Below are 21,819 nucleotides of genomic sequence, written 5' to 3'. Positions count from 1 at the left end.
TATTACTATTACTATTATTACTATTATTAGTATTACTATTATTACTATTACTATTACTATTACTATTATTACTATTACTATTATTATTATTATTATTACTATTATTATTACTATTACTATTACTATTATTACTATTACTATTATTACTATTACTATTATTACTATTATTATTATTATTATTACTATTATTACTATTATTATTATTACTATTAGTATTATTATTATTACTATTATTATTATTATTATTATTATTACTATTACTACTACTACTACTATTATTATTATTATTATTATTATTATTATTATTATTATTATTATTATTATTATTATTATTATTATTACAATTATTATTATTACAATTATTATTATTACTATTATTATTATTATTATTACTATTATTATTATTATTATTATTATTATTATTATTATTATTATTATTATTATTTTGGTGCTTAATCTGGAAGATACTCATCTATGAGCGTATTCAAGAGAATAATAATATGTTCATATATCTGATGCATGTGATTTATTTTGTAGGTTTTATGAAAAAATGGAACGATATTGGTTGCAAGTTGACACAAAATCTAATTAAAAGCCTGAAAGAGAAGGGCCCGACAGCACCAGAGGTTGTCGCAGAAGAGGAGTTTGGTTGCAGCCCGTTCATGCTCGACAAGGTGCCTGTCGAGCTCATCCCTCAGCTTTTCCATCGCGCCTATGCTCCCGATCAGCTCCTTGCGATTCTGCTCATTGATCAGAGTGTTCCACCGGGTTTGCTCTCTCTCTCCATCCATTTTTAGGAGCTTTTTCTAATTCCCCACACCTTTGTTTATCTTCCCTCTGGGCCTCTCGGAGTCGAACCTCCTGATCCAAGAAAAGCTGCCTCGTACTGCCTGAATTTAGATTCGTGCGTCAAGGCATGAAATCTGAGACAATTCCCCCAAAAGGTTAGGCACAGAGTGTAGGACCTAATTCTCAGGAGCACGAGCACGAACTTGCACTCGATGAAGCAGCAGTACATGGTGTACATACGTCACATTCCTTCCTCGACCGACCGCGCAACTTGCCTTGGTGGACTCCTTGGCTTGGTTGACCTCCTCGAAACCTTCCAAGGGGCCAGGGTAGCAAAAGAGCTTTTCACTAGTGAGAAGGGACATTATTTTATCAAAATTTTTTGTAACGATGATTTTATAGAGAATTTAGCCTTTTAAAATGATATAGAAATGCCTATATTCTCTTTTACATCATTTGAACAAAATTTACAAAATAACAGTACTTCCCATTAGTAAAAACTCTTTTGCGACCATTACCCCTAGGAAGGCTACATTGAGGTCGAACAATCCTAGGGGTCCACCAAGGCAGGTCGCCCATTCAAGGAAGGAATGTGACGCCTGTGCCATGTAGTGCTTCATCGAGAGCATGATCGTGCCCGTGCTCCCGAGAATTAGATCTTACACTCTGTGCTAACTAGTGATGGGGTTGTCTCTGATATTTCATAGCCAGCTGAGGCAGGAATCTCAATTCCGGGAGCATGAGGCTGGTCTTCTCAGATCAAGAGGCCTAAAGGGCGTACATCGAGGTATTGGAGAGGCTAAGGGGAGAAACACGAAGAGGTAGGGAGTTATAGAAGCTCCTGGAGATGAACGGGGAGACGGAGCAGATATGGTGGAACACACCGATGAATGAGCAGAGCCCTGAGGAGCTGATCGTGAATATAGCCGCGATGGAGAAGCTAACGGACGAGCTCGACCAGCACCTTGTTTGAGATGTTAAAACAAAGAGTAGCGGGCTTAACTAATACAATATCATTCTTGTTTTGAAGAATTCATCCTACGACAGTTCCAGCCACATTGCTTCAGCCGAGCTCCGTCAATTACTGGTAATGCCAACTCGGGTGACTCGATCAGGTCATGGAATCAAGGTTTCACAGTCAATGAGCCTCCTCCTAAGTCCTTGTCATTACCCATCAGCCTAGCTTAGGGATGTACGCCGGTCGCATATGTAATCTCCACACAAACTAGGTCAAATATTATGATTTGCAGTTATTTCAAGCCGTAGGGACCAGATCGAGAGAGATTGAGTGTTCTACGCCATAAAGAACAGGAATATCGGATAGGCAATGAATGTGTGAAACATGTGCGTGTGGATTCAAATCGTCCACAAATCTTTTCCCTCTTTCTTAGGAGAAAGTCTTGTGTGTAATGATTATGTATAATGAAATCCACATGGTAAAATCACAATACGCTTAAAAGATTATGTTTTTGTAATATTTCTAAAAATCAATTGAAATTGAAATACTCTAGAGGGTTATCATTTTGCTACTTTGACTCAGGAGAGGGACGTGAATAGAAATATATATTTTTCTATATAGGAAGGCCAAAATTGAAAAACATGCAAATTTTCTTAAAATGATGAAATTTTAGGAGAGAGACGAATGCTTCATCAGCTCCAGAGGAAATGTCATGTTTAGTTCTCAATCTTATGATGAAGTTTTTCTATTTCCGTTCTAAACATTTTTTTTATTGAAACTCGCCCTCAACCTATCTCAATGGCGTCACTTTTAGTCCTACGATTAATTTTCTGGCGATCCTATAATAATTTTCCGCCCCAAAAATTAATTTTTTTATTGGAAAAATATTTAGAAAATCAAAAGCTAAAAAAACTGAGACATCAAACTAGGAAGGGTATGAGGTGGTGAGGTCTCAACAGCGCCGATTATCGCCCTAGCAATGGGTGACCACCTTGGTTGTCAGCGACCTCGATTGAGTATAATGAACGCTGTCGAGGCCCCACCCCTCCAAAAATGAGATCAACTGAGATCTCGATTTTGAAGGGGGTGAAATTCGCAACGTAGCTCCACCCGCTTTGACATCAAAAGAGAAAAATGTAACCAAAAATGGGGAGAAGGAAAGGAGGGGGTGCCTGGGCCTCTCCGCGGCCATCACTGCTCAGTGCAGTCTTTGGGATCTAGATTAGTTGGGTAGTGGCCACCACCGAGCCCCACCGCCTCCTCCGCGTTTTTGTCCCTTTGTTTAAATTGTCTTACTAAAAAATAAAATCAGATTCCACCGAAAAAATAAAATAAAATCAGCTTTTATTTAAAAAATAACTATTGCTGAAAAATAAATATGCTTTCTTTTTCGGGAAAAGAATTAAAACCAATACTTACACGAAAAGTTATGGACAAGTTTCAACTCAAAACATTAATTTAGGATAAAATTAGAAAAATAGAGGTTAAGGAGAAAAATGTTTTTTTCCCAATGATATAAAAGGTCAATCTTTGGCTGCATCCAAGAATGCCAAATCCTTCATTAGAAAGATTGTTGCAGCTTCATCCATCAATTTCAAGTAAGCTTACTTATAAATAAATAAAAGAAAAGAAAAATTGAACAAACTTGGAGTTGGAGAAGAAAATGGTGGGTGAAGAAGAGAAAAATAACTTTATTTAATTTAATTTTATTTTATTAAGAGAAGCATAATGAAGATTCAAAGTGAAAAGCATGTAAATATAGGAGCAACGTATATCTAAATTATCCTCCGGCAACTAACTTGATACAAGTAGATACAAGTTACAATATACACTTTACACTAGTGATATAAAGATAAATAACCTAGGGAAAATATCCTAACAAAATATAATCGTAATAATGTAAAATATTAACTGCATCAATAAGTGATTGCACTCATTTCAAATTAAAAAGTTCAAACTGATAAATTACGATACTCAATATAATCAAAATCTTCTACAGCTTGTGAGTCACCACCTATAATATCATCTCCTTCCTCCCTTCCGCGGTATATAAATTTTGTCAATCGATGTTAGTGCTCAATTCAGAAGAAAAGGTAAACGGGCAATCCAACGCGTGAAACATTTGATTGAATTCGAATATCATTATGCTATCCGGATGTCTGCCACCTTTTGGGATTGATCGATGGGATATAAAGGTCAGCCTTTTGTTGAATCCAAGAAAGCACTTCCGCTCCTTCATTAATGGGACAAAAAATTATAGCTGGGCTATCAATGCAGCAATCAAATTTGGAGTTGGAAGAGAATTATCTTTATTTAACTAGTGTTTAATTCCGTTCATTGCACGATTTTGTGTTCATATATTTGTATTTAATAATTATCATAATTTAAGATATTAATTTACTTATTAGCAATATTTATTGAAAATAAAAATTCTCAACAATTACTTTTCAACATTAATTTTCAATAAAATTGTATGAATACTTTTGAATACTTCAATTATAATTTTATAATCAACGTTCTTATTATGTCTTATAAATTTATTTAATTTCTTTCAAAATTTTAGTTTGTGTTATATATACATTTATTCTTTTATAATATTTTTCAAATTTATGGAATCTTCCTTCTTGATAATGACTGTTGTTATACAATATAATATCATTCTTTTTCAATTTGTATAATCTTCTTTTAGTAAGGATTGTCATTGTTCTACGTAATAAGACATTATATATCTATATTTTATATATGTATATTAACTATATTTTTTATGCATACTTTTTATATATTTCTTATTATTTTAGAATTTATTAAAAGGACATTTCTATGATTCATGATTCTCATCTTTAACACATTATATTTTATTTTTTAATATGTTTGTACATATGTATGTTTAGTTCTTACGATAAAATTTACACATGCTCATTAATTTTAGTAAGAATATAAAATTTTTATATCAATTTTAATAAGATAGACTCAATTTTTATAGTGTCATGTTGAGTTAATTGCTTATATATACTCATTACTCATGCATAATTAAGAAATTACAACTAAAATTTACTCTTAATTGTATTTAATAAGAGATTTACGTGCATTTAATTACATTTATTAAATATTTTCAAATATTATTCTTTATTTTTAATTTTCATTTCCATATTATTTTAATTTTCTTTTAATTTTATAAAGTGAGTAGGAGATTTTGATATATTAATTGCATTTATTAAAAAAATTAATTATTATTCTTTTTGTAATTATCTTTTTTCATATTTTTAATATTTTCTTTTAAATATTTATCATGCATCTAATCTCATTTATTGTGCACCCAAATAAATTTTAGTTATATGTACATTTAAGCCACGTCGAGACCGAGTTTTGAACATATCCCGTGCACATCTCATCGTCGTCATCTACTAGCACCACGTGGTAATGCCGTAGATCTAGGCACCACAAGCAGCACATGTTTACGAGTTTGCGTTTCTCGTCTACACCACATGTATGCTCCGAGATTTATAGCGACCATTCATTTTAAGCATTCGGGTAGTAGTACTGCACAGTCTCCCTCAGATCCAGCCCCAGAAGATTTTGACCTAAGCTGTTGAGAGGTTGTTGACCAGAAAACAAAAAATTGTACCAGCTTGCTTTTATCAACAAATAAAATAGAGTTGAACATTAGCTACAGAAAAATCGCGAATGAGTGGACCTATCAAGGTCGTCCATATTAAAATAGTGTTCATCGTTGAAGTGTTCGACCTGTCAAGGTCGTCCATATTAAATTCATACCGAGAATGAGTGGACCGGAGGGTTCACACATCAAATTATAATATCGTAACTTTTTATATGGAAAATGATTATATACCACTAATAAGTATTTTTCGTGTTACTCAGCAGACTCGAGTTTTGACCTTTTTAACGAGTAAAATCACATTTTCTGCATGAGTTCATCGTAATGAAATTCCTAAGGCCAGTTGATTCGCCAAAGAAAGTAACAAGGTTATTAGAGTTTGATTTTAGAATCATGATTTTGATTTTAACTCTACCAATTACACAACAAAAATACACGTTTCCCAAGTCAAATTTATAATACAATCTCATTTATCCCTTTTCACAATCAAAATCAAAATCAAAATCAAAGTTACTTTTAACTCTGAAACCAAACGCACCCTAAAAGCACTATGTAATTTACTGTGTTTCGGGAAACTGTCGGAAACACTATCCATACAACTGAGATTTAGTGTAAAAATTGGAAGTCTTTCAATGGAACATTTTCAACCATAAAAACAGACGGAGAACAATAAATCACTGATCATAAGAATCTCTTTACCTTCCATGATGGAAGCTTCACCGCTGTGAGCAGATCAGCATCTCGTCCTACTTGTTCACAGGAGAGGATTTCCCGGAAAGACGGGTTTGGAAATTATGGGGTTCGGGGATCTGTTTCTTGTTGCTCTAGAACCTGTCCTGAAGGTGCTGATAATCACCGGAGTTGGCTCCTTCCTCGCTCTCAAGCGTATAGATCTCTTGGGACCTAGCGCGAGGCACCACCTCAATAATGTAAGTAGAATACATAATCTGTGAATTCCTTGGAGTTTAACTCGCTCAATACAAATATCCGCCCAAAGTTTGGAAACACAACTGTCAATTGATGTGAAATTTCATTTACGCTAGTTACAAGTCTTGTTTGTTCTCTGGTTTGGGCAGATTGTATACTATGTGTTTGGTCCTGCTATGGTAGCGAGTTACTTAGCCGAAACGATCACAATGGAAAGTCTGTTGCAGCTGTAAGTTGAAATTTTCGTACTGTTGATTATTATATATCATGGAATGAACTGTCGCAGAATCTTTCATAATTTGTCTTTTTTTCTCCATGCCATTTAGATGGTTTATGCCCGTGAACATCCTGCTCACATTTGTAATCGGGTCCATACTCGCATGGATGCTGAACAAAATAGCAAGAACTCCTCAACATTTACGGGGACTCGTTGTCGGCTGCTGTTCGGCAGGTGACTGAACTTCTTAAGGAATATTTTAAGGAAATCTAACGTTAATTTTCCTTTGAATTAAAACCTGAGTGATCTCGGGGTGTAAATACGACAATTCAGTTACAAAATCCATTCTTTTTTTCTTGCAGGAAATTTGGGGAACTTGCTTCTGATTATTATCCCGGGGGTCTGCAACGAGTCCAATAGCCCGTTCGGAGATCCATCACTCTGCACTGCTTCGGGAAATGCTTATGTTTCACTATCCATGGCGGTAATGAACATGATCTAATTTAGAATTTCCGGAACAAGTAACAGTTGCAGTGAAATAAGATTCATGCTTGGATTCACTTGATAACCGATTCCTTATTCCTTCATCAGATAGGCGGGATTTATATCTGGTCCTACGTATACATCATAATGAGAATATCGATCAATAAGAACATCAACCCTGACAAGAGCGGGGAGAATGTCGAATCATCTCCCAGGGAAATCTCAGGAAGCTCTACTGAGAGTTCAACAGAACCTCTTCTTCCTTCGGTTGTCTGTGAATCTAACTCTACCGTAGTTCAATTGCCTCATGAAGAATCGTCGGAAAAGGTAGAACTTCTTTCTTTGTTACATGCTGATAAGCCATTGAAGCAAGAAATGTATGTACCTTAACATCATGATGAATTGCCTTACGTAGGCACCATCCTGCCACAGGGCCAAGATGATGAATAGTAATGATAGGTCCGGTCTAAATCAATCTTTTCTAGTTCAGTCTAGGAAACAATCTCGCATAAAAATGCATTATTCTTTTTCACCCGTTTAAGGAGGTGATCAGAATAACGAGTATTTTTCATCTCATCGACAGGTTTCGGTTGGTTGTAGATTTAAGCAGAAGATTAGGGGGTTTATGGGAGAAATCAACCTGAAGATGCTGTTTGCCCCATCAACGATTGCAGCGGTACACCCCTCATAGCTCTTCCAATGTTTAGCAACATGTGAGAAAACAGGAAATCATTCTCTAGAAATCATTGCAGCAGAGTCCAGACAGAACACAAACTGCGGGGTGGTGGTAAACAGGGTAGGAGCTGTTCATCGCAGTTTTTATGGCGGTTGACTGATGAGACAATGTTATGTTGCATATGGCAGATTTTCGGGTTTACCATTGGAACGGTCCCTCTGTTGCGAAACGCAGTTATTGGCGATGATGCCCCTTTGCGGGTGGTGGAAAGTTCGATATATTTACTCGGGTATACAAATGCACGTCCGTAAGCTCTTTTTTACACTGAGTATTTGATACTAGTTTTGCTTACGAACATTTGCTTTCATCTGATTGGAAGTGCAGAGAGGCTTGTATCCCCGCTTTAACACTGATCATCGGAGCGAACCTCCTCAAAGGTAATTGTCTTTTGCTCGTGAGCAGACTCATCCATGTCTTAGCTGATAGTTATATCATGACATCGTCTCTGACAAGGTTTTCAAGCTTACTGATTCGAAAAAAGAGATCAGGCTTTCCGATAAGTTGATGGCGATTATCAACTGATGAATAAAAAATGCTTGTCAGGTTTAAGAAGCTCAGGAGTTGGCGCAATGGTAGTGCTGGGGATAATACTTGTTCGGTATGTTGCATTGCCCCTGATAGGCATTGTTGTTATTAAAGCCGCCCGTAGCCTCGGACTGGTTGGGGCAGACTCGTTGTATCAGTTCATTCTCATGCTCCAATTCGCCCTTCCACCAGCAATGAGCGTCGGTAATCCCATCTTTCATATAATAATTTGATCTAGTCACTAGTGATTTACTTAGATGCAATGCATGCAGTCAGAGAACACTCGTAAACATGAAAATCCTTTTTCTTGTCATCAATCCCGTGGATCTATCGAGCAGGTACCATTTCTCAATTGTTCGAGGCAGGTGAGAGCGAATGCTCGGTCATTATGCTATGGACCTACGTGGTGGCTGTTCTCTCATTTACACTTTGGTCGACGTTCTACATGTGGCTCGTGGCCTGAATCTTCTTAACCTTTATTTGAAAACAATTTTGTTCACTTCTCGATTGGCTACCATGGCTCCATTTCTTTTTCCAGCATGAGCCTTATTCATGTCACAATCGCCGTAGTTAGATCAAAACATAATGCAAGAGATGATTGTACTATAGTCTATACGTATCTTACTATCAGCTTGCTGTTCGATATGCCCGTAACAATAATACAGTTGCTTTCCGATATGAGTCCTGATATCTGTAAATGTCGAGAGTGTGTCTTCAACCATATCGGCCACAGTGAGCTTTAGCAAGGTGTCGCCAGTTGCATAAACTCCTCTTAATGGAGCCAAGTCTTTTGAGCAGGGATGAACCTGGGGGCTCGAGGGGCGCTGTGGCTTCCCTAGGGAAATTTGGCTTTTCATTCGCTCCCTCAAGATCTTGTTCATCAAAGGCCAAATCTTGGGTCCGTCCGCACTTGCGAGGCCAAATTCATCTCTATTAAGGGCCTATCATCGCCTTGACAAGTCCAGTAAAAGATTTTAGTAAGGGAGAGTTATAAAAATGATCTTATAAGTTTGTCATTTTTTAACATCGAATCCTATAAGTTTCATTTTGATTTTTGCAGTCCTAAATATTTGCTCCGTTAAACACTTATAATCCAAATCGTAATTGACCCCTAATCAGTGCTGATGTGAACATAAACGACGTTAAATCTTTTCTACCCGTATTTAAAATATATACGTGGAAATTGAAAGGATAACTGCAATGGTCCTAAAAGTTTTTTTGTATTTTTTGAACTTGAGTCATATAAGTTCAATTTTAGAAAAAAAAAGTCTTAAATCGTTTTAAAAAGTGGCAATTTTGGTTCATTCTATACCGCCCGTTGATGGACGATGATGTGGACTTAATGCCGTGAAATTTTTTCTACATTTATTTTTATTTAAATTTTTAATTTTAAGAAATTAATTAAAAATTAATTGTTTGAAAAAATTTTTAAAAATCAAAAGTTTTTAAAAATTTTATAAAATAGAAGAAAAACTTTATCAAATTAACAAATTTTAAAATTAAATTTACAAAAAATTCTAAAATTTTGGGGGGGGGGGGGGGGGGAGGGCTCCCACGACCTCGCCCTATTTGATATCTTGGTAATTACTAGGCCCCTTCTAACTCTTCGACGAGTTTGAAAATTATCTTCCACTTTTTTAAATTTTATATAGTTATTTTTTAATATTAATTTTCCTATTTATTATTTATTATTTAATTTTTCTGAATCTTTTAATTTTTTTTGAACTTTCTATAAATTTTTTGAATTTTTATTTTTATTTTTCTAAATTTTTTAATGTATTTTCTAATTTTCAAAAAAATTTAAAATTTTATGTTTTCCTAATTTTTTCTAAAAATTTTAAATTATTTTGGATTTTTAAAATTTTTAAAATAATTTTTAATATATTTTTGATTTTTTCCTACTTTTTAAAAATTTTGGTTAATCTTATTCAATTTTTAATTTTTTTTTCTAATTTTTAATTTTTAAAAATCTTTAAGAATTTTCTGAAGTGGCGTGCGATGGTTGGTTCACGTATGCCATATTAACTGCCTCTTATAAGCTTTTTTACTGCATTAAGTCCATATCATTGTTTGTTAATGGTGGGTTATGGAATGGACTAATACTGTCACTTTTTGAAACTATTTAGGACTGTTTTTTTCCCTAAAATTGAACTTATAAGACTCGAGTTCAAATAACGGAAATTTTTTAGGACCATTGCTGTAATTCTTTTAATTTCCACATAAGCATTTTCAATACAAGTGGAAAAGATTTCATGTCGTTTACTTTCACGTCAGCACCAACCAGTCAGTCGCGATTTAGACCATAAGTGTTTAACGGAACAAACGCTTAGGTTTGGAAAAGCCAAAATGAAACTTATAGGTCTTGATGTCAAAAAAAGGCAAACTTAAGGACCATCTCTGTAATTCTTTCTATTCAGTATGGTCGAGCTTGGCCAAGAAGTGGCCTTAGGAGCCCCAGGCAAGACCATGCCTGTCATTGCAATGGTGGCGCTTTTTTGAGCCCACATACACGAAAATTATCAATGATTTGTTTGTTGTCCTTGGCTTATAATAGTGAGATGTTCATGTAAAGTTTTGACCCACAGAAAAAAAGTTCATCTAAAGTTTTGCAGTCATAGCATCCCCTTAATCTCTAAAACATCATGTTTGTGTTGTCCTCGTCCACAATACATATTTAACAGCTCCAGAAATATGAAGGACCGTCATTCAGATGAGATCGGATAACTTTATGCTATCCCTGAATCAATGGACAAGAGGGGAACTCTATAAAGCAATCACTTTTTTAACCGTTAGACTATCATTATTGATGAATACATGAATAATTTATTGATTATCCAACGGTTAGAAATCGATCAGGTTTGGTTAATTTTGGTAATTTGAGGAGTTAAATGAATAAAAGGAAAAAGATAAGGACGAAAATTGAAAGTATGTCAAAGCTTGAGGACCAAAGCTGTCATTTTCCCATTTAGTAGGCGGGACGCAGGCATGCGTTCGTTGCAGTGTTATCAGAACCGGAAGGGGTACGGGTTCATGGGTTTATGGGTCCAACCGGGGGTTCGATGGGTCGGACCGCACGTTTATTTTAAATAAAATAAATATTCATATTATTAAAAAAATTATGATAATTAAGATAAAAGTATGATGATTTTAAAGAAATATAACAATAGTATAAGAAAGTATCTATATTTAATATTTCTTACTTCAAAATAAATATTTTATTTTAATAAGTACTTAAAAGTAGAGTTAAAAGAACAAAAAAGTGGTGGTGACTTAGTTGGTAGTATGCTAGTATGAGAAGCAAGAGGTCATGGGTTTAAATCCTTACATGAACAATCAATTTTTACATTAAATAGGAAACCCATAAAACCCATAGAACCGGCCGCCGGTCCGGTTCTGATAACAATGGTTCGTTGTCGTCTTCCCGCGGTTGGCTCAGCCGTTTCAGCAACTATGGCAGGCCCATTTCCTTCCCCGGTCACCCTCTCCGATACAACACATTGCCGCTCTCTCTTTCTCTTCTTCCTCTCCCCGCAATGTGTCACTCGCCACCGTTCGACGCCATTCCTCCTCCTCCCGTCTTCCACCTACGCCCTCAAGAAGCACAGCCTCGCTGCCGCAGAATCCCTTCCGTTCCTCACCTATTGTGTCTCTATATGTTGTCTCCCGGATGTCTGGTTAGCTCTCCCGAGCAATGTGTCGACAAAGATGTAGTTTTTGCTTGGCTAAATGGTTAAATATCTGCTTCGGAACCTTGCGAGAAGCTGCATAGAATTGGAGTTTTCTGCATTATTCAGTTTTGTTGTTACTCCTTTACGTGCCATGGAGCTCAGCTCGTACTGACCTTGATGCATCATTTCGCGCTTTCATGAGGCATCACTTTCAGTGAAATTGACACTTTAGAGTCCCTTTTTCTTGAGGATGCTCAACTTGGTGTCTTCAGTTTTGGTTCGCAAGAGCTTGGCGCAGTCCGCAAATGGCAGCAGCGCTCATATCCACTAAAAATAGTGCAATGCTCTATGACTGTGGATAACTGTTTTAGTAATCATTCTTTCCATTTTCCAAGAACAGAGAATTAAGACCAGATGGCTCTGGATCGCACCTACATAATGTTTTGTCCATGAGATTAAGAACAAAAGCTAACGTTTCTTCTGTTTATTACGATACGTGAATATATATTTGTTTGTCTTTGCTTTTGTCTGGGTTAATTCTGGTTAAGATCAGCTTCACGTCACTGTTCTCATGAGTCATGAGTTACAAGACAAAACGCTTCACGATGGACTGGATGTTTCCTGGTGTGATCAGTCTCTCGTTTTAATATCTGTACACAATTAGAAAATGCTTTTATCCGATAAAATAAAAGCTCATGTTTCTCCTGTTTATCACCAACACAGTATATATATATATATATATATATTTCCTTCTGTTTGGGTTAATTTTGGTCCTGACGTGTGCCTGTTTTCACAAATTAAGAGGCTAAACACTAAAATAAATTGGATGGTAGACGGGGTGAATCAATATCTCGTTTTTAATATCTACATCCTTTTCGGATATTCATCTGGGGCAATTGGCTTCTGAGGCATTACGAGTGTGGTCCAGTCCTCTTCCAGTGGCTTATCTGGTGGGCTATTTTCATGGACGATCAAATCATGTTTGTCACTTTATATCAGGGAATATTATAAAATTATTTAGCTCCATTTCATAAATAAAATGTGTCGAATTTACCAAATCTTGAGAGGCTATTTTTATCATCATATCTTTTCGTCCAGGAGTATGCTAGCATACGTGACAATTAATTCCCACTATGGGGCTTTTGGATATCTTCATAGCAGCAGCAACGCCAGTTTTGAAGGTACTCCTGGTTACCGCTCTCGGTTCTGTTCTTGCACTGGAACGAATAAATATACTGGGGGAAGAAGCACGAAAGCATTTGAACAAGGTAAGTTATTTATTTAACTCTTCTATTTTGTCAATAGCTTAAGCAAATTAGCTCTTTATGTCAAAATTACTGCTGCTTTAGCTGCCCTTGGTCAGCTTGAGGCAGATATTTGGAAGCTTGGTACTTCGAAACATGGAACTTTTGAAAGGGCTTTAAATGGGATATGTGATGAAATAACATTGCTTTCTTCTATTAGTTTACTTATCAGTTCATTGGCCCATCTTGCTGACTGTAGAGCTTCTTATACATTGTCACTGTAACCACAGTTTATCAACTTATCAGTTTCTTGTTTTGGTCAAGGTGAAAAACATCATTTTTGATTATATATAATATAAGAACGTAATCTGCATGGTTTTGGGTGAAATTTATGATTGATTCTGCTTTCATCATGGGAAACTTGCAAGCCAAGTTATATACTTGCATGAATTGCTGACAGCAAAGATAAACGAATCCTGATATTACCAATCACTTTGTTGTGTGTCTCCAATAATTCGGATTGCCCATCAGCAACCTAGAAAAAGCCTCATTTACTGGCTCTTATTTTGTCAGGAAAGTCCAGTTTACTTATCTCAGTGTAGTACTTTTACAAGTGTGTAGTACTGTGGGGAGTTGTGCTTCCATGTGGGTTCCTAGGAATAACTAGAGTTTGTAATTTTTTTTTTGGCAGATAGTATATTTTGTGTTTAATCCTGCTCTTGTAGCTAGCTACCTGGTGGAAACGATCACACTGGAGAGTCTAGTGACGCTGTGAGTTTGAGCTGCCTCTCTCTGCATTTTACCGGCGATGGACAGATATTGAAGATTTCTTACACTCTTTTGTTGTTTAGGTGGTTTATGCCGGTGAATATTCTTCTTACATTTATAATTGGCTCTATACTGGCGCTGGTGCTAAACAAGGTTGCAAGAACTCCTCAGAATTTACAGGGACTTGTTATCGGTTGCTGTGCTGCAGGTAGGTGTCTTTTTTAAACTTCCCGAGACCCGCGTGCGCAATGGCAGTTAACATGCTCCTTAAATACATACCACTCTATAGATTTGGTCGAAACTGATAAATCTCCAATGTATTCATTCACGATGATATGGCTTTGAATTACAAAACTTATGATTTCTTCTTGTAAATCCTATCCATATCTGCTTGAAGAACAAGGAGTTTTGAGGTAAAATGTGAACGATGACTTCAGTATAGGAGCCTCTCCTCCCCTAGATTCTCATCTACAGTCATTACTGAGAAATGGTTCTTCCTGTAGTAATGCCGAACAAGGACCAGAGAGAGACTGGGCCTCCTTACAGTTTCATCTTTATAGCAAAAGGAATGGAAGAATCCATCGTTACTGGAGCAATGAAATGATGCTTGCATAACCTGATGACTCTTAGAAATATTATTTTCTCAGTTTTAGTTGTCATGAACTTCACTATTATGCACCATTAAACCCCTTGGCTATCACTTTCACATATCAGAAGCAGTTACTTAATAAGCACTCTGACTTTGTCTCTTCCTGAAGTTTTCTGCGTGTTTTCTGCAGGAAATCAAGGGAATCTGTTTTTGATTATCATCCCCGCTGTCTGTGATGAATCCAATGGTCCATTTGGAGATCCATTCATCTGCAATAAACATGGCAATGCTTATGCTTCACTTTCTATGGCGGTATGATATGTGATTTCTCCCCAAAAATGTCAAGGATCTATAACGATCAACAAAATGTTATTAATTCACTGAGCTCATAGAAAGCCATTTAATGAGAAGACCCCTATAAGGTCACTTGGATTTCACTTTCTGAGCAAATTCTTGGATTTATTATCGTACATCTCACGTTTAAATTTTAAATTAATGTTTTTTCATGATCCAGATGTCAGTCGTCTATATTTGGTCCTATGTATATATTATCATGCGTATATCTCTAAGAAAGAGCGATGGACAACATGGAAGCAATGCGGTGGTCAGCTTTGAGTCTTCTGGAGAATCTTCAGAGGCCTTTATCAAGAGTTCGAAGACTGATCCACTACTTCATTCGGTTAGCTGCAACGAAAGCTCTGCTCAGTTTGCATCAACTTGTAGGGTATTGGAGGGAAAGGTGGAAAACTTTTTATTTTTATTTTTATCTTTATTTTTTTATTATCGTTTTCTTTCTGCGACTGTTAGACCGTGTTGCATCTGGCAGGTTCCAATTCTTCACGAAGTTAGGAGGGGCTTTAAGATTTTGACCCATGAAATTAATCTGAAGATGCTGTTTGCCCCAACTACGATTGCAGCGGTATGTTCTAAGTTATGCTCTTTCGGGAAAACCAGATACTTTACTAAATTCTCGTGTTATTTTTCTACAGCAATTGAATTATTCATCCAAAAACATAAAAGGGAAAACTTTGTAACAATGTTTTTTCACTGCACAAGACGTCAACTGTAGAACTTGGCAAGTAAGGAGAAAGCAAGTATGCTAAAACATGATCCCACAATCTTTTTAGTGGAACTTATCGTCCTGTAGGATCCCTATCCTGTCTTATTCTTTTGACTGCATTCTAACAGCAGTTTCCTGTTACTATTGACTTATTTTCCAAATGCAACAAGCTTCTCCATATGGTCCTATCTCATGTCCTGTATAAATGGACAAAAGATGGTTGAAACTGTCGGATTGGATGAGTGTTTCCATGTTTCATCTCCAAAGTTTGTTTCCTCTTTGAAGTTTCCTTGTCAGCCTTTTGGAACCTATGCGGATTCGGTAAAAACACAGTGAGAAGTTGTCCAGGGAAAAGACTTTTTACACCCGATGCAAATTCATATTTTCGAGCAGTCCTACATTTAATGTTGACGGGTGATTCTTCCAATTTAATCTTGGCTTGATTTTTCTTCCTTTTTAGATTGTTGGATTCATGGTTGGAATAGTCTCCCCAATCCGGAAAGCTCTGGTCGGTGAGAGAGCTCCTCTCCATGTGATTGAGAGTTCAACATATTTAGTAGGGTATGCTGCAAACTCTTTTAAGTCCCCGATATTTGATGCTTGGCATATACTCGAGTTCGTTTTTTGCTTCATCGGTCATTAATTATTCTGAGAAAGGATTTATGATGTTAAAGCATAGAGAGAGTCTACGGAGAGATGAAGATTTTCTCCTTCTCATCTATATCTTCTTCTTTTCTGCAGTGGGGCTTGTGTCCCAGCTGCGACTATGATTGTTGGAGCTAACCTCATTAAAGGTGAAAAAAGACGACCTTTCTCTTGAACCTGGCTTCTTAACTTTTTTGATTTATTTCTCGAATTATATCTGTCACGGTTTAGGTTTGAAAAGATCAGGAGTCGGCACATGGATTGTTGTGGGGATTATATTCATTCGCTGTGTTGCCTTGCCTCTTATTGGCATTGGAGTGGTTAAGGCTGCCCACCATCTCGGACTCGTCGGATCAGATCGCTTGTATCAGTTTGTTCTCATGCTCCAGTTTGCCGTCCCACCAGCTGTTTCCATCAGTCAGTTCTTCCCCTCGGCTAATGTTTGCATATGAATGATCACTGGCTGACTATTATGGTACAAACCACAATCATGTAAAGTCAAGTTTTCATATATCCTACCTGTGTACAGGCACAATCACTCAGTTGTTCGAGGCAGGTCAGAGCGAATGTTCCATCGTCATGCTGTGGAGCTATGCCGTGTCGGCTTTCTCGCTAACGCTTTGGTCGGCTTTCTTCATGTGGCTCGTGGCCTGAGTAAATTACGCCTCGACTCTCTCTTTAATTAATATATGTATTTCACCTTTTGCCTCAAAGGTTGAGAAGCCCAAATTATGTTGTACGGATAATGTGAAAATCATTTTTTTAAATATATATGAAAGATGCTGCGAAAATAAAAGAAAAGGGGAAATGAAAGTTCCTGATGTTTGGTTAAATCACACGATCAGTCCCTTAAGTTGCCTAGGAATCTCGCCATCGAGCTTAGAGGAATCAAGCGTTTAGACCTTGAAACTTGAAAGTGTCGATTCGCACAGAAGCAGTCCCTCAACAGTTAATGTGCAGCACAGCACAACACGATAAGATAAATGAGATGTAAACGGCCGGTGTGCGACATGGAACATAATGCTTAACAGGCATTTCGTCACAATCTACAAGCACGATAGGTTTTACATTATACTCTATTGCACGTAATAGCACGATATGCTTTTGGAAAAGGGATTTTAGATTAGGCCGTGGATCAAACAGCCTAACTTTAGTTCGTATTGCAAAACATGACAATTAGTGAGGATGACAGGAATATACCTGATCGTCTTAGGTAGTCAATTATGATTGATTATTAATGAATTCCACTGATTAATTGCCTATGAACAAAGTAATTAATGCAATACTGGGAATACGTTTCTTGTATCGTTGGCAGTAGTGCAACTCAAGAAGAATGAATTCTAGAATTTCTCGGACGACATCTATTCATGATTCTTGATAATCAACTAAATCCTCCGAACGAACCGCGAATGCAAACCTTCAATTTATGGAACTTGTGGGATTGGTTTCTGCAGTTATTATCGAGATGAATGGTTTTGCATCTCTCATCTCCTATTTTTGAAACACAAGTGGTTGCTTCTATCAAGCAATCATTTATCCTCATTATGCTCCGTCTGCGAAATAGGCAGTGTCACTCTGCCGCCGTCAACCAAATATATGGGATGCTCAAACAACATAATGAACCAGACGAGACTATAAGTGTGGCCACGGAAATTGCTGCACTCGGCTTGGCAGTCTACGTTGATATCTTCAAAGATTGTCAACGCTACCGACATAGAGAGGCGTTAGGTTGGGTTTGTTAGCACATATGATATATTCAAATGCTTCAGTCTATTGGATCTCTGTGACACTCTAATTCAATGGAAACACTGAAATGCTTCTTGTATGAATTCATTATAAGAGCCTATGGAAGGCGTGCAATGTGGACTGTGTTTTGATGGTTTAGTAACCCGCAAGTGCACGTGCCATATAAGTAATAAATTGATGCGTAAACATGGTTTCCATACTCATTCCAAAAGTTTCACTAGCGATCGAAGTTAAGCAACCTAATCAAGTCAAGCCAATCGAAAATAATTTTTTTGGGAACTGAAAATTAAAAGCAAGAAGTAACGCAACAAAAGTTCAATCAATGGAGAAGATTTCGTATTACGATAGCCCCGATACTTTGCTAAATTAAAACCCCTTGGCCATCACTTGCACACATCAGAAGCAGTCATGTATGCACTCTGACTCTGTCTCTTCCTGAAGTTCTCTGCGTGCATTGTGCAAGAAATCAATTGAATCTGTTCTTGATTATCATCTCGGCTATCTGTGATGAATCGAACAGTCCATTTGGAGATCCATATATCTGCAATAAACGTGGCAACGCTTATGCTTCACTTTCTATGGCGGTATGATTTGTGATTTCTCCCCAGAAATGTCAAGGATCTATAATGGTCAACGAAATGTTATTTATTTACTGAGCTTACAAAAAAGCCATTTGATGAGAAGAACCGCTATAATGTCTCCTAATTCCACTTTCTGAGCAGCTTTTTGGATTTATTTTCATACATCTTGCATTTGAAATTTTATATGATAATTTTCCATGATCTAGATGTCAATAGTCTATATTTTGTCTTACGTATACATCATCATGCGTCTATCTCTAAGAAAGAGCAATGGACACCATGGAAGTGATGCAGTGATCAGCTTCAAGCCTTGTGGAGAATCTTCAAAGAGCTATTCTTCACAAAGTTAGGCGGGGCTTTAATATTTTCTCCCATGAAATTAATCTAAAGATGCTGTTTGGCCCAACTAGGATTGCAGCGGTACGTTGTAAGTTACGCTCTTTTAGGAAAGCCATATCCTTAAGTTTACTGAATTCTCTTGTTATTTTTTCTATAGCACTTGAAATATTCATCAAGGAAGAGAGCTCGGCAAGTATGGCGAAAGTAAGTACGCTAAGATCCCACAATCTTTCTAATGTAACATATTGTCCCTTATACCGTATCCTATTCTTTTGACTGCATTCTATCAGCAGCTTTCTGCTACTATTGAACCATTTTCTGAATGCGAGGATTTTTCTAATGCATGGTCCTTCCTTATGTCCTGTATAAGTGGACTAAAGATGGTTGAAACTGTCGGATTGGATACGTGCTTCTGTCTTTCATATTTAAAGATTGTTTCATCTTTGAAGTTTTCTTGTCACCCTTTTGGAACCTATGCGGATTAAGTAAAAATGCAGCAAGAAGTTGTACAGGGAAGACTAAGTGTGGTTTCGAAGAGAAGGACTTGGTTGCAACATTTTACATCCAGTACAAATCATATTGTTGAGCTCTCCTGCATTTGATATCGACGAGCGATTCTTCCAAAATTAATTGGCTTGATTTCATCCTTCTCAGATTGTTGTATTTGTTGTCCGATTAGTCTCTGCAATCCGGAAAGCTCTGGTCAGTGAGGGAGCTCCCCTCCATGAGCTCTGAGAGTTTGACATGTTTAGTAGGGTATGCTTCAAACTCCTTTTGATCCTGATATTGGATCTTGGCATATACTCAAACTCTGGTTTTCACCTGATTGGTCAGCAATCATTCTAAGAAAGGATTCGTGATGATCATAGACATTCACGTTGTGAACACAGACAGAATTTCTCTATATTGTCCTCCTTTCTGTATTTGTGGGAGCAAACCTCGTTAACCTTTTGAAGCTGGCTTCTTAACTTTTGATTTATATATCGAATTACATCTCCTGTGGTTCAGATCTGAAAAAAGGTTTGGAGTTGGCCCACGGAATGTTGTGGAGATTATATTTGTCCGTTATGTTGCCTTGCTTCTTATCGGCATTGGAGTCGTTAACGCCGCCCACCATCTCGGACTTGTCGGATCAGATCGCTTGTGTATCAGTTTGTTCTCATGCTCCAGTTTGCCGTCCCACCAGCTGTTGCCATTGGTATGTCAGCTTTTCCCCTTGGCTATTGTTTGCATATATTTACAAATGTCACGTGCAGCCTATCATGGTGCAAACCACGATCATGTAAAATCGAGTTTTTGTATATCCGACCTGCTTGTAGGCACCATCACTCAGTTGTTTGAGGAAGGTTGAAGCGAATGTTCTGTCATCATGCTATGGACTTATGCCATGTCGGCTTTCTCAATAATGCTTTAGTCGTCATGTGGTTCGTGGCCTCAGCTCAGTTACAATTATACATCATGCTTTCTCTCTCTTTTTTTTTGGATAAATGGTAGAGACTTTCATTAATCAAAATGTATTTACATCAAAAGGTCATTTATCCAACAAAACTATCAACAGAACTACCAACAAACTACCGACTACACCAATTAGCTATGAGCTATATCAGGACGGTTAAACATGTAATTGACTATGATAGCATTTACAATTTTGTGAGAGAGTCGGGGGTAAACACAGAGTTTTGCTTTCACATCTGCAAAAATCTTCCGAACTATAGCCGCTGGAGATAAGCTTTGTCTTTGATATCCTTGCGTTCCTCTCACGCCGTATACAATATATATAGTGAGTCCATAGAAGTTTCAAACAAATTACATCGAGCTTCTTGCCCCGTAGAGAAGAAATCCAACAGAATTTCGTATTCCAACTCACCAATGTACGGTGCAAGCCAACTCGAGCCAACAGACTTCTCCAAATTTCCTGGGTGACTGGACATTCAAAGAAGAGGTGTTCGCGAGTTTCCCACTGTGTGTTGCAGAATTCGCATTCAGCTGACACAATTTGAATCCCCCATGTTGATAGTCTGTCCTTTGTAACTAATCTATTATGTACACAGAGCCAACTAATGAAAGAAGAACGCGGGAGCTGTCCATCAAACCAAATCGCATTACTCCATTCCAATGTCGGGCCTCTGACTCTCAAACACTTCCAGGCATTAGCAGTGGAGAACTGTCCAGATTTGTGAGGTGTCCATAAGACTGTATCATGGTTGGAAAGTTCAAGTGCTACAGCTAGGTCCCGGATCAAAGCGGCTTGTGGGTCCAAGCTCCGTGGCTAGTGCCATTATCCATGCTTTCTCTGTTTAATTAATGCATGTACGTGTTTCACCTTCGTTCTCATAGATTGGTGACCCAAATTATGTTATACGACACCGTGAAAGTCACAGAAAACAAAAGGGAAAACGGAAGTTCCTTATGTTTGGTTAAATGACATAATCAGTCCCTTAACTTGCACGGGCTATAGGCATCTTGCCATCGAACTAAACGGGATCAAATGTTTAGTCCTTGAAAGAGTGCCGATTAGCATAGAAGCATTCCTCAATGGTAGCTGGCAAATCCTAACGTGCAAGGGCTTGGGCCCGACAACGTGATTAACAGTTCAGCACGGCACAACATGATAAGATAGTGACCAGTAAATGGCGGTGTACGACATGGAACAAAATGCTGAACAGGCAGTTCGTCACAATCTGCAAGCACGATAATTTCTGCATCATACTCTGTTGCGTGTGATAGCACGATGCAGGTCTGATGACACGATATGGACCCGATTGAACGATAACGGTCAGACACCACATACCTGTCCGAGAGCACAGTAACCTTATTAGCCTACCGGGCCGTCAGACCCAGCCTGCCAATGGCCCGGGCTTTCTCGGCATCTTTAGCTCATTGTTTTAGCATATAAAAAGGTGCTGGCCCGTATCAGGGCAGGGAAGT

General features: G+C 37.4%; 2 protein-coding genes across 4 annotated transcripts; both read left to right on the top strand.

Moving 5' to 3' along the window:
- The first annotated feature begins 5,996 nt into the window (after positions 1-5,996).
- Positions 5,997-8,929, top strand: LOC116209983 (protein PIN-LIKES 3-like). Its single transcript, XM_031543757.1, has 10 exons — positions 5,997-6,292; positions 6,440-6,519; positions 6,617-6,741; positions 6,870-6,991; positions 7,099-7,317; positions 7,574-7,666; positions 7,855-7,955; positions 8,051-8,103; positions 8,270-8,455; positions 8,590-8,929. The coding sequence occupies exons 1-10, from the start codon at positions 6,158-6,160 to the stop codon at positions 8,712-8,714; spliced, it is 1,239 nt and encodes a 412-aa protein (XP_031399617.1). The 5' UTR covers positions 5,997-6,157; the 3' UTR covers positions 8,715-8,929.
- A 3,794-nt stretch (positions 8,930-12,723) lies between these two features.
- On the top strand, positions 12,724-16,994 carry LOC116210110 (protein PIN-LIKES 3-like). Of its 3 annotated transcripts, none has more exons than XM_031543922.1 (11): positions 12,724-12,869; positions 13,018-13,187; positions 13,889-13,934; positions 14,015-14,139; positions 14,711-14,832; positions 15,035-15,259; positions 15,347-15,439; positions 16,041-16,141; positions 16,322-16,374; positions 16,457-16,642; positions 16,755-16,994. In XM_031543922.1, the coding sequence occupies exons 2-11, from the start codon at positions 13,022-13,024 to the stop codon at positions 16,877-16,879; spliced, it is 1,242 nt and encodes a 413-aa protein (XP_031399782.1). In that variant the 5' UTR covers positions 12,724-12,869; positions 13,018-13,021; the 3' UTR covers positions 16,880-16,994. The 3 variants fall into 3 exon arrangements, with proteins under 3 accessions (XP_031399782.1, XP_031399781.1, XP_031399780.1); XM_031543921.1 differs by having other exon boundaries at positions 12,727-12,869; positions 13,855-13,934; XM_031543920.1 differs by lacking the exon at positions 12,724-12,869 and having other exon boundaries at positions 12,955-13,187; positions 13,855-13,934.
- Positions 16,995-21,819: the final 4,825 nt, after the last annotated feature.

This window comes from Punica granatum, chromosome 6, assembly GCF_007655135.1.
Source record: "Punica granatum isolate Tunisia-2019 chromosome 6, ASM765513v2, whole genome shotgun sequence".
Classification (NCBI taxonomy): Eukaryota; Viridiplantae; Streptophyta; class Magnoliopsida; order Myrtales; family Lythraceae; genus Punica; species Punica granatum.
Note: the sequence above shows the minus strand (reverse complement) of the source record. Positions and strands in the feature narration are given on the sequence as shown.